Source organism: Pristiophorus japonicus, unplaced genomic scaffold, assembly GCF_044704955.1.
Source record: "Pristiophorus japonicus isolate sPriJap1 unplaced genomic scaffold, sPriJap1.hap1 HAP1_SCAFFOLD_300, whole genome shotgun sequence".
In the NCBI taxonomy this organism is placed as follows: Eukaryota; Metazoa; Chordata; class Chondrichthyes; family Pristiophoridae; genus Pristiophorus; species Pristiophorus japonicus.
In genome coordinates, this window is record NW_027252780.1 from 108,786 (window position 1) to 121,344 (window position 12,559).

At 43.3% G+C, this 12,559-nt stretch overlaps 1 protein-coding gene across 1 annotated transcript in view; it reads right to left on the reverse strand.

Annotated features, from left to right (window-relative positions):
- Window positions 1-8,190, reverse strand: part of LOC139249290 (probable G-protein coupled receptor 139) — a gene marked incomplete at its 3' end in the record, with an annotated part of 98,320 nt that extends 90,130 nt beyond the window's left edge. Inside the window, exon 1 of the mRNA XM_070872287.1 lies at window positions 8,102-8,190. Coding sequence (XP_070728388.1) covers window positions 8,102-8,190 — 89 coding nt within the window. The remainder of the gene's footprint in view (window positions 1-8,101) is intronic.
- Between the last annotated feature and the right edge of the window lie 4,369 nt (window positions 8,191-12,559).

Sequence of the window (12,559 nt, forward strand, 5' to 3'; positions counted from 1 at the left end):
ATCTGTAGATTCATGTTCCCCAAGATTAATGTATTACCTTTGTTACAAGCTCCAATTTTATGTAGATTAATAGTCTGTCCAATGGTATAGTTCCGACACACATCCCATTAGTGTTTTCTGCCCCTTGTAATGTATTATCATTTTCCTTACTGATTCTACCTCCTGGTCTTCGGAGCCATGATCCTTTATCACTACTGAGTATATGTCATCCGTAATTATCAGGGAAACCACTGTCCTTTTATATTCTGCCTGTCTTTTGGAAATATCAAGAACCCTCGATTAATTGGTTCCCACCATGTTCATCTTGCAAACATTTATCTGCAATGGCTATTAAATCAAAGCTATTTATCTCTATCCGTGGCACGGATTCGACGATTTTGTTACAAACGTGGTTTACTATTATTTCCTATTTTAACTTATTTGCTGATGCACTGCAGTCACTAATCTCTCTGTCGCTGCCTGCCAAGGATATAAACTTGGTTCTTAATGCTCTGTTGGGACCAGAAGCAGACCTCGTGAGATGAAATCTGTATTTTGCTCCGTGCCGAACACTGTGAGGCAGGTCATATGCTAAAGATCATTTATTGAAAGATCTCGTGGCTCGAACAGGGAACAGACGGGTTTGTGTGTGCAGAGGATATGGGATTGTGTTCTGATCCCTGCCTCTTTCTAGATTAAAAGGAAAAATAATTAATGAGAGAGTGAAGCACAGTGAGAGGTGGGTTGATAGAAGAATGTGTGCATGGACCTGATTAATAGTGACCCAAACACGAAGCAATATAACGATATCATCAGTAGACTAACATAACCTGAGCTCCGAGATCTGGTCGGGGATAATTCTCCTTCCGTGAGGAAGCAGCGGGAGGGACAATTCTACGCTGGGTATCATTGTCCTCCAAGAGCATGTAACATAATTCGAGTTCTCTGAGGCAGAAAGTGTTCATTGGGAGAGCGTTGGATGTAAAGGTCCCTGCTTCTATCCCTCGACGGAGAGGTTTCGTTTTGTGCCTCCTTCTAAAAGGGGAGAAGCAAAAGGGGTATTTTCTGCTCCAAACCCCGCTTCTCTCTGAATGATGGGAGTAAAACCACATCTGACCCTAACCACGTGTTTACAGTCAATGAATCTTCTCTGGAACTTGTCTTCATGCAAACGTCACCAACTGGAAATGTCTGGTTGACAATCATTTCATTTATATTAATGGAGAGGAGGAGGAGTTGCGAGTTGCTGTTCAATGAAGAGGTGTGTAGGGGGTGAAGGGGCAAAAGGGCAGAGGGGCTGTGGGTGTGAGAGGGGCAGCGAGTCGGCCACGGTCTCTGGAACCGAACTAGTGAAGTACAGAGGAGTCGAACAGGCTGGAAACAAGGAGCAAGTAAGGAGCAGCCAATGTGGAGAGAAGTGAGTGAGCGGCTTGTCAGTCTGGTTGTTTGGTGTTGGGTGTTTACAATGGCAGGTTGCAGGGTTTGCTCCCGCTTTGTGTCAGTAGGAATTGTGCTCAGATTCCCAGCTCTGAATTTCACAGCATAGAGCTCAAGGAGTGTTTGATATCAATGAGATTCAACGTCAGTTTCAGGAATTGGAGCCATGCTTCGGGACTCTGTCCAGCATCTTGCTGTTAAAGATTGAACATTATAGAATTTCACCTCCTGCTCGGGGTAAGTACGACTCACTGTGGTTTCAGACAGGTCTCCATTGACAACAAACCAGTGCCGAGAAGACAAATGTCACATTTAGGGCACAGCTTTGGTGTCATTACCTACGAAAGGAAATATTTGCTTTAGAGATTAAGTATAATAGACCTATATTCTCAGGAAATGAGATGAATGTAAGGTGTTCTCATTGAAACGGAAAAAAATATATATAAGGCGTGAACCTTCTATCTCAGAGGCGGTTAAACTCCCAGTGGAGCCACGGCAGACAGATGGCGGTTCAGACAACATTAAGTCAGTGATGCAACGCGAACCTCAGAAAGGCCAATCCATCTGCTTCGGGAGATGGAGAGGTTCATTGCTTGTTGCTTTTCTCCTTGCTGTTTTTCTTGCCTCTTTCCGACTACTGCACCCTGCTTCTCTGTAAACTGTAATGTCTCATGGGCAGTGTCCCCCTTGTCACTTTAGACCAACTACTTTGATATCATTACTGCTGAAATAAAAAAGCTTTCCTGTAACTTTCAATTCGCTCCCCCGATGGGTTACACAGACTGACGCTACCAGACAGCACCTGGTGTTTAAATCAATTGCCCACAAATATTGAGTCCTCCCTATCTGTAGCTTTCCACATGGCCTGAATCACACATTGGGCTTTGGCCAAGCTTCCCAGAATTCAATCCTGAACAGTTGATTTATACATCATTTTTTGAATTAATATCTTTAACCAAACTCAGCTCCTTTAGCAGGGCAGTAATGCAGGCTGACAGACAATCATTTAGTATTTTAAATGTAAACGAGAAATGTCTTCTAGAGGAAGGGGATTATAGCATATCAACTATCACAAGCATTGATTCCAAAAGTGAGCAGATCCGCTCCGAGCAAGTTTTGAACCGAGGCGAGAAAGAAAGGCAGCACCCAGTACTTTACATTCTCAAATCATCGAGCCTGCACTGTGTGCTAATTCTCTGAAATATTGTGACAGTGAAATGTGTGGAGGAAAAGAGGGACCTTGGAGAGCGGATCCACCGATGCCTGAATGATGCAGGCCAGGCAGAAAATGTTGTTAAGAATGCAAATGGAAAACTTGCCTTTATTAGTCGAGGGATGGAATAAAATAATAAGGACGTTATGCATCAACTGTATAAATAAATGTTTAGGCAGCAGCTGGAGCACTGCGTGCAGTTCTGGTCACCACATTACAGAAAAGCTGTGATTGCACTGTGATGAGGACATTTACAAGAATGTTGTCTGGACAGGATACTTTTATCTATGAGGAAATATTGGAGATGCTGGTTCTGTTTCATTGGAACACAGGAGGCATACGGGAGACCTTATAGAGATGTATACAATTATGAGCAGCTGGATAGTGGTTAGTAATGGACTGTTTCCCTTGGCAGAGGAGTCAGTAACCAGGGGACAGAGATGTACATTAATTGGGGGGAGGATTAGAGGAGATATGAGGGGAAATGTCTTCATCCAGATGGTGCCGGTGGTCTGGAACCCACTGTCTGCAGGGGGGTTAGAGGCATGTCCCCTCACCACATTCAGGAACTACTTGCATAGACACGTAAACATATTTTCTTTATTTCTGTGCAAAGTGCTGTAACCTACAGGGCAATGGAGCAAGAGCTTGAAAGTGGGATTAGGCTGGATAGCTCTTGGTCGGCCGGCGGGGCACGATTGACCGAAATGGCCTCCTAGCTGTAAATGTTTATGTTTCTATGTTTCTAAGAAAGGACTATTATACTGCTTTTCTGCATAATAATAAAAAGCGAAAGAATTGCACTGACAGTTAACATAATCTGAACACCTCACATATGTAACAGCTGTACAATGTGTGAAAACAGCTGAAACCCACGTTTCATTTTATTCGTGTTTATTGCGATGTGATATCCAGGACTGCGATTTGTGGTACCTCCTTAAGCCACAAGTACAAAAATGAGAATCTAATTCCCTGACCTGCATTAACTGATACTGAGCTGGCACTGTTCCAGCAGCTCGGGCACTCCCTGCAGTACATTGAGTCGTGGATTTAAATCTTTAAATTTTTCAGCCCAACTGAGGTTGCGTTCATTTATCTTACCCTGAAACATTATTGGTAAAAAGGAGTTGTTTGAGAAGCAGAAACTCTCGCCCCATTGCTTGGAATTTAATGTGCATTACTGAGCCTGACTGCTGCAGTTAAACAGGTGAGTTTACCTGTCTCCGTGTGATCTACATGTCTTAGGGATGTCCACTCAGGGAGTTTGATGATTGAAGTGACATGGACTGTACTGTTGAATGTCCGTGCCCAATATCTCTGGTTTAATATATTATGCTGTGTTGTAACCATCGGTGGGAATTATATCTCACGCTGCTGGGCCCACCTGACTGTCACTAATAAGATAACAATACCTGACAGTCTAAGCGCAGGTTTCCTTTGTGTGTGAATTAGGTGTCCAATCAAGTGATCAGCAGGCTCTGCAAAAACGAATGAAATCAACGCTTCTCGGTGAAAATGCGACAAGATTCAACCATAAATAGGCACAAAGAATCTTTCGACCTGACGCCAACATGCGGCACGGTGAGTGAGTGTTTCTTGGCAGTTCCTAATTCTACAAATATGTATGCCACGGTGTGATCGCTTCTTGACTGTCCTTTTGAATATTCAGCACCTTTGTTCTGAGTTGTTTCTTACACAGGCTGGGTGGGTGGGGTGTGCTGTTTAGTGATGTCAGTGCCGAGAGTGTCGTGCTTTTAGATTTCATTAATTATTGCTGTGGCCGCCTTATTCAGATTAGAATAATCTTGGTATATCCGACATCAGTAAGGTGACCAGGTTAATGTTTTCATCCAAACTTTTAACAAACTCAGAATCAGGCTGAGCTCTGGGAACATGTCTGGATGGTCGGTAACTTCAAAGTTTCCGGTTCAGATAATTGGGTCTGGAACTGTTTCTGGGTGCTGGGTAGGTTTACAGAGCGATGGTTCAGTAATGGTTACTTGCTTAGTTTCTGGGTCCTGCCTCATTTTACATACGTTGGTTTATTGATGGCCACTTGGTCTGTATCTACCATTGTATTAGGCCGGGCTGGCTCAGTCAGTACAGCAGCGAACTCTTATTTACAGTCTCTTAGCATTTAAGCCCCTCATTGGATGATTGGATCTCTGTGGTTTTAGGTTGAATTCACAGGGGTTCCCCACGAATTCCAGGGCAAAGATGTCAAGGAGTGTTTGATATAATTAAGAACAGTATCAGGAAATATATATCGGATTAGTGACACTCTCCAGCATCTCGCTGCCCAAGATTGAGGTTTATTTAATGTCACGGAGAACTTCGGGTCAGTGGACCAACACACATTCATGACCCTTCGCTGCCGGAAAATCAGCAGGGAAGTTGTGCACCATTTTGATCTCCTTACCGAAGGAACGAAAACACTGTTTTAGTGGGGATGCAACGAAATATTCCTAGATATATTTCTGGGCCAAAGGATTTCTCTTACGAGGAGACATTGAGTAGAATGGGCCTACATTATCTGGTGTTTTGCTTTATTTTTTAAAAATTTCAAAATATACTTTATTCACATAAAAATTTGCACAATACATTGGTAGACAGTTCAGTACATTTGGATGCGGTCAGCAATTCTATACAATACATTTGGATGCTAACGGCAGTTCCATTCAATAGATTTGCTTGCTTTACATTTTGAGGTCCATTTCAGTACAATCCAGGATACATTATAATACAGTCATCATATTGCTTTTCTAGTGGCACTACACGGTACACGGAATGGGTGAGGGTACAGTTACATCTCTTTGCAGTAAACATTACTAAGCAGAAATTGCATTATACATGGCACTGCATAGGTGTTTTCAGATCCTGGTGTTCTATGTATACAAAAGGTTTACAAATACCGCCCGAGGGGAGTTTTATACTGATTCCAGCCCCTGGGTTTATCGTGACAGAAGGGCTTTAAACTGTGGCTCTTCCCGACCCTGCCTTTGCGAAGACTGCAGCAATTTTTAGTACGTTCCTCAACACGTACTCCTGACCTTGGATTGCGCAAGTCTGCAACACGCAGACATGGACATCTCCTTGTTCTGGAAGACCAGCAAGTTTCAGCATTTCACTGAGATTATGGCCCTCCAGCAGCAGATGATGTCTGTCTCTGTGTGTGTCCCTAGGAACAGCCCGTAGAGCACAGAGTACTGTGTTATGGAGCTGCTTGGGATAAACCACCACACCAACCACTGCATCTACATCCAGACCTGCGTTGCAAAGGGGCATTCCCAAAATAGATGGATGGCAGTCTCATCCGCACCACAGCCAACTCGGGGGCAGATATATAGCTGGAATGAATCTTCTAACTCAGCGGAGTGCACTCCCAGCTGGGCCACGGCAGACTGATGGTGGTTCAGGCAACCTTTATCCCAGTGGTGTAAATCGGAACATAAAACGGCCAATTCTTCTGATTTGGGAGCCAGAGACTTTCGTTACTTATTGATGTCCTTCTTGGTGGTGTTATTATCTGTCTTCAAATGCTTCTCCCCGATTGTCTACCACCTGGACTGTCCCATGGAATGTGTTCTCTTTGTCACTTCAGATTTTCCGCTTTGATACCTTTCCTACTGACAAAAACAAGCTTTCCAGTGTCTTTTTATTTGTCGCCATGGTTACACAGACTGAGGCTACCTGACCACACTTGGTGTTAAGAACGCTTTCCCACAGTGTCATTTATACTCCTGATCTCTCGCTTTCCAGACAGATTGAATGTCACTTTTGGACTTTAGCCAGGCTTCCTAGAATGTCTTGGTGTATAGTCAGTTTAATCGTTCCTTTTTTGAGTTATTACAATTAACTAACCTCAGCTCCTTTAGTGGTTCAGTAATACAACAATCCTAAATTATCCTTAACAGCGTTATTGAAATGTCCAAAATCTTTCTGGAGAAAGTGGTTTAAAGAATACAAACCATTACAGGAATTGAGGCCAACACTGGGCAGATCCGCTTCGAGCAAGCTCTGAACCTGTCGGTGGAAACAAAGGCAGCGCCCAACAGTTTACATTCTCCAATCGCTGACCTGCTCTGTCTGTTAAATCGGTGCAATGTTTATTGTGCTGCGCTCCTGATGTTCAATTTGCTGCAGTTTCGTGATCTCGAAAAGATTGGCAGCAACCATCAAAATCTCTCCTCTCTGAAGTGCAATAGTAATGTCGCATGTTGAGAACAGTTACAAACACACATTACATTGTATTCATATTTGGTACAATATGATTTCCATTACTGCGATTGTTGTTCGCTCTGTCAGCCACAGATACACAGAGGAGAATCGATGTTGCTATTATCTGTGTACGTGACACTAAGCTGGCGCTGTTCTACCAGAGAGGGCTTTCCCACCAGGTCACTTACTCCAATTGGTAAATCAATCTCCATCCTTCACCTCCATGGAGACTGGTGTCGGGAGAACTTTCCATTTCGTGAGATATTACTTTTTAAAGTAATTATTTTTGAAAGTGGAATTTTTCCTCCACTGCCGAGAATCTAAGATCCATTGCTGTGCCTGTTCCCGCAGTTAAACAGGTGGGTTTTCCTGTCTCTGTGTGATCCACATGTTTTAGGTTTTCCACTCGGGGACTTTGAAGATTGAAGTGACATGGACTGTATTGTTGAATTGCTCTGAGTGTCCATCCTCAATATTTCCCTTTAAATATATTGTTCTGTTGTAACCATGAGTGGCAATAACGCGGCTGTGTGCAACCGACTGTGACTAATAGGGGAATGTAACCTGAGAGTCTCAGTGCAGGTTTCCTTTGTGTGTAAATCAGGCATCCTGTCAAGCGCTCAACAGCCTCTCCAAGAAGCAGAGCAATCATCAGTTCTCACAGTAAATGCGAGACGATTCGGTGGTTTTTGCTGCTAAAGATGATTTCTGCGTTTCTGCCTCAACCAGTGAGGTGAGTAAGTTTTCCTGCACAGTTTGTACTGTGTAAGTATCTATCTGTTTCTCTCCGGGCGATCTGAGGTGTCAGCCCCTTCGTTCCGAGATGATTCTTAAACAGGCGGCTGTTTAGTAGGGCCAGTGCTGAGAATATTGTGATTTACCTTTTATGAATTAGTCCATATGATCGCGTTGTCCAGGCTGGAATAATTTTGGAATTTACAACATCAGTAATTCAAGTTTTAGTTCAACTTTTAACGGTTTCTGACTCAGGTCAAGGTCTGCCATTATTTTCGGGCGATCGGTTATTTAATGTTTCTGCCTCAGTTCATTGATACAGGGGCAGTTTCTGGGTGTTGAGAAAGTTTGCATGTGTTTGGGCAGGTGGTCATTTTTCACTGTTTGTGTACTGGATCAGTTTACTTGTGTCGGTATAGATGTTGGTCACTCGCTCAGTTCCTGTGTAATGAGTAAGCTTACATATGTTGGTTTAGATGACGCTCAATTGGTTAGTTTCCAGGTGATGGGTCTGTTTACTTATGCAGGGTTATTTTCTGCTCACTTGTTAACTTTCCGCTGTTGTTCAGGTCTGGCTCGATCAATGGATAGAGCTTGAATCTCTTCATTTCAGCGTCAATGGTTCAAGCCTCCATTGGTCGGTTTGAGCTTTCCAATTTTTGTCAGATTTCACAGGTGGTCCCCAGTTCTGAATTTTTCGGTACAGTTCAAGGCATGTTTGCTAAAAGTTAGCTTCAGCAACAGGATCTGAAAATATCTCCCTGATCCTAGACCACTGCTGGAGATTAAACTGTATTTATGTTCGCCTGCAGCTGGGGATCACACTGGCTCAATGCATCTTCGGGCCCATCTCTCCCTTTACGACCCATCGCATCGGTGCCGAGAAAATAATGGGGAATGTGCACTGTGTATTGTTTTAGTCTGCTTACTGAAGAAAATGAAAAATCTTCTTCAGAGGTGAAGGTTTACTGGATTAATTCCTCGGACAATTGTTCCCTCTGATGAGTAGAGTTTTAGTAGAATTGGCCTATATTCTCTGGTTATTGGAAGAATTAAGAAGAAAACATATTGAGAATTAAAACATTTGTAGAGCGCTTGAACCGTCTAATTCTGATGCGAGCCGCTACCTGCTGACCCGGGGCAGACCGATGACCATTCAGACAAGCTTTAAGTTAGTGATGCAATTCAAAACTCAGAATTGGCAATTCACCTGCTTCGCGTGACCTCATTAATTGTTGACGTCCTCCTTGGTATTATGTTTAATGCCTCTTCAAGGTCTTTACATGTTTGTCTTTCTCCTGGTCTGTCCCATGGAATGTGGTCTCATTCTCCATTCAGAATGGCTGCTCTGATAACATTCCTGCTGACAGAAACATGTGAATTACATCAAGGCAAGTGACTGTCAATTCTATCTTCCCCATGGCCACACATGCTGAAGCTAAGAGACAGTATCTGCTGTTGACAGCGATGCCCCTGCAGGCTCGTGAGGCCTCCACATCTGTATCTTTCCAGACAGCCTGAGTCAAACTTTTGGAATTGACCAAGCTTCCCAGTAAGCCTTCTTGAACAACTAGTTTCACAGTTCATTTCTTGAATTAATATTTGTAACCGACCTCAGCATCTATAGCAGGTCAGTAATTCAACAATTCTTTCGTACCCTTAAAAGCGACATTGAAATGACTAAACCCTACTAGAGTAAGTGGATTAAAGAATATAAACTATTACACACATTGAGGCAAACAATGAGAAGTTGTGCTGCGAGCAAGGTTTGAACCTGTACGGGGAAACAAAGGCAGCGCCCACGAGTTTGAATTCTCAAATTGCTCACACTGCACTGTGTGTCTAATCGCTGCAATGGCTATTGTGCTGTGTGCGTGATGTATAATTTGTTGCAAATTCGTGAAATCCAAAAGAATCGGAGAGATCATTAAAATATTCTAACCCCTCCGAAGTAATATATAAAATATTGAGAACATTTGCAAACCCATATTTTTCATGACTGCGATTTTTGGTACCCCTTTATGCCAGAGGTACACAAACGAGAGTCTGTTTCCCTATTCTCTGTGTACCTGGCACTAAGCCGCCACTGTTCCAGCAGAAAGGGATTTTCCAGCAGCTCACTTGCTCATATTTATAAATCATTGTCGATTCTTCAGCTCAATACAGACTGATGCGGGGATAACTTTTCAGTGCCTGAGACATTACTCAGACATGTCATTTTATTGAGAAGCAGGAATTTCCTCCCCCACTGCCGGGACACTAAAATCATTCCTGACCCTGTTTCCGCAGTTGAACAGGTGAGTTTACCTGTCTCTGTGTGATCTACATGCCTCAGGGTTTGTCCATTCCGGGACTTTGATGTTTGAATTGACATTGGCTGGACTGTTGAATTACTCTGAGTGTCCATCTTCAATATTTCCGTTTAAATATATTTTGTTCGGTTGTAACCATGAGTGGGAACAATGCTGCTGCGTGCAACCGACTGGCACTAATAGGCGAATGTAACCTGAGAGTCTCAGTGCAGGTTTCCTTTGTGTGTAAATCAGGCATCCAGTCAAGCGCTCAGCAGCCTCTCCAAGAAGAACAGAAATCACCAGTTTTCACAGCAAATGCGCGAAGCTACGGTCGTTATTACTACTAAAGATGATTTATGGATTATTTCTTCAACCTGTGCGGTCAGAAAGTTTTTTTTCTGGACAGCTTCGTACAGTGTAAATATATATCTGCTTCTCTCCGGGCGATCTGAGATGTCAGACCATTCGTTCCGAGCAGTTTCTTAAACAGGCGGCTGTTCAGTGAAGTAACTGCCCAGAATATCCTGTTTTTACCGTTTACTATTTATTCCAAGCATTATTCAGACTAGCATAGTGTTGGAATCTGCAGCATCGGCTATTTAATGTTGTAGTTCAACATGTAAAGATCTGTGACATAGTACGAGGTCTGCCATCATTTCCGAGCTCAGGTTCATTTCATTGTTTGTGGTTAATGTTAATTTTTAGGAAGAAGTTCAGTTCATTGGAACCCCAGCGGCCTCTAGATCCTGGGTCAGTTTTCATGCGCTGGGTTCGGTGTTGGTCACTTGTATTGTTTCTGCTACTTCGTTAGTTTTCAAGTGTTCGGTGAGGTGATTGCCACTTGGTCAGTTTAAGGTTATTTGGTCAGTTTTGTTCCACTTGTTTAGGCATAGGTCACTTGGTCAGTTAACGTCTGCTTGATGATGTGCAGGTCAAGTGCTCATGTTTCTGGCGGTGGGTCTGTTTCCATGCAGTCGGTTAGTTGCTCACCTGTCAGCTTCTCGGTGCTGGGTAGCTTTACGTGACCTGTGTTCGGTGATGGTTACTTGCTTAGTTCAAGGAAGCTGGTTCAACTTAATGTGTTGGGGTCGGTAGTGATCAACTTATCAGTTTCCTCATACTGGCCCTGCTGACATGTATTGGCTGAGCTGATGTTCACTTAGAGACATTCTGTGTACTGGGGTAGTTTTCGTATCCCGGCGTGGTAATGTAAAGTTGGTAGTACCTGGGTGTTGTCTCAGTTTTAGTCTGCTTGGTTCGGTGATTTACAACTGAACAGTCCACGGGAACTCTTTGAGTTTTCATGTACTGCGATGCCTGTGATTAACATGGTCAGTTTCTGGGCGATATGTCAGTTGATGCCTCTGTAGTAGGAGATGGTCAATTGATCATTTTATGTATCTTGGGTCAGATAAAGTGTGTTTGGTTCGGTGATGATCTCTCGGTCAGTTTCTGGGTGCTGGTTAAGTTGATGTGTGCTGTGTTTGATGTTGATCCTTTCGTCAGTTTCTGGAACTGAGTACTGAGTTAGTTTACATGTGCTAAGTTAGTAGATGGTCAATTGGTTAGTTTCTGTGTGTTGGCCAGTTTACCAGTAATGGATGATGTGCTGGTGATGCGGTCATTTTAAACTGTGTGGTTAAGTTTATGTGTGCTTGGTTAGATGATGTTCCTGTCTTCATTTCTGCATTCTAGGACAGGTTCCGTGTGATTGGTTATGTGACCACCACTTGGACAATTTCCAGCAGTTGGATCATATAACTTGTGGTGCTTTAATTAATGATTATTTTCAGGATATTTGGTCAATTTTCTTTCATTGGATGAGTTGACAGTACCTTGGGTAGTGTGTTGGTGCAATTAACTTAAGCTGGATTATATGATGGTCAGTTGGTGAGTTTTAGGGCACTCGGTCAATTTACCTGTGCTGATATAAGTTATGTTGACCTACATAAGGAATTGGAGCCGCATTGGGCCATTTGGTCAGTCCAGCCTGCTCGGCCATTCAACACGAGTGTCCAGTTCAACTCCACATTCCTCTACTTCCCTAAATCCCTTAACTCTGTTAGTTCCACAAAATGTATTGTCCTCTATCTTGAAAAAAGTCAACGACACAGCATCCACAGCCGTCTAGAAACATAGAAACATAGAAAATAGGCGCAGGAGTGGGCCATTCGGCCCTTTGAGCCTGCACCGCCATTCAATGAGTTCATGGCTAAACATGCAACTTCAGTACCCCATTCCTGCTTTCTCGCCATACCCCTTGATCCCCCTAGTCGTAACATAAGAACATAGAACATAAGAATTAGGAACAGGAGTAGGCCATCTAGCCCCTCGAGCCTATTCCGCCATTCAACAAGATCATGGCTGATTTGGCAGTGGACTCAGCTCCACTTACCCGCCCGCTCCCCATAAGCTTTTATTCCCTTATTGGCTAAAATGTATCTACCTGTGATTTGAATACATTCAATGAGCTAGCCTCAACTGCTTCCCTGGACAGAGCATTCCACAGATTCACAACCCTCTGGGAGAAGAAATTCTTTCTCAACTCGGTTTTCAATTGGCTCCCCCATATTTTGAGGCTGTGCTCCCTAGTTCTAGTATGCCCGACCGGTGGAAACTCCCTCTCTGCCTGTATCTTGTCTAACCCTTTCATTACTTTAAATGTTTCTATAAGATCACCCCT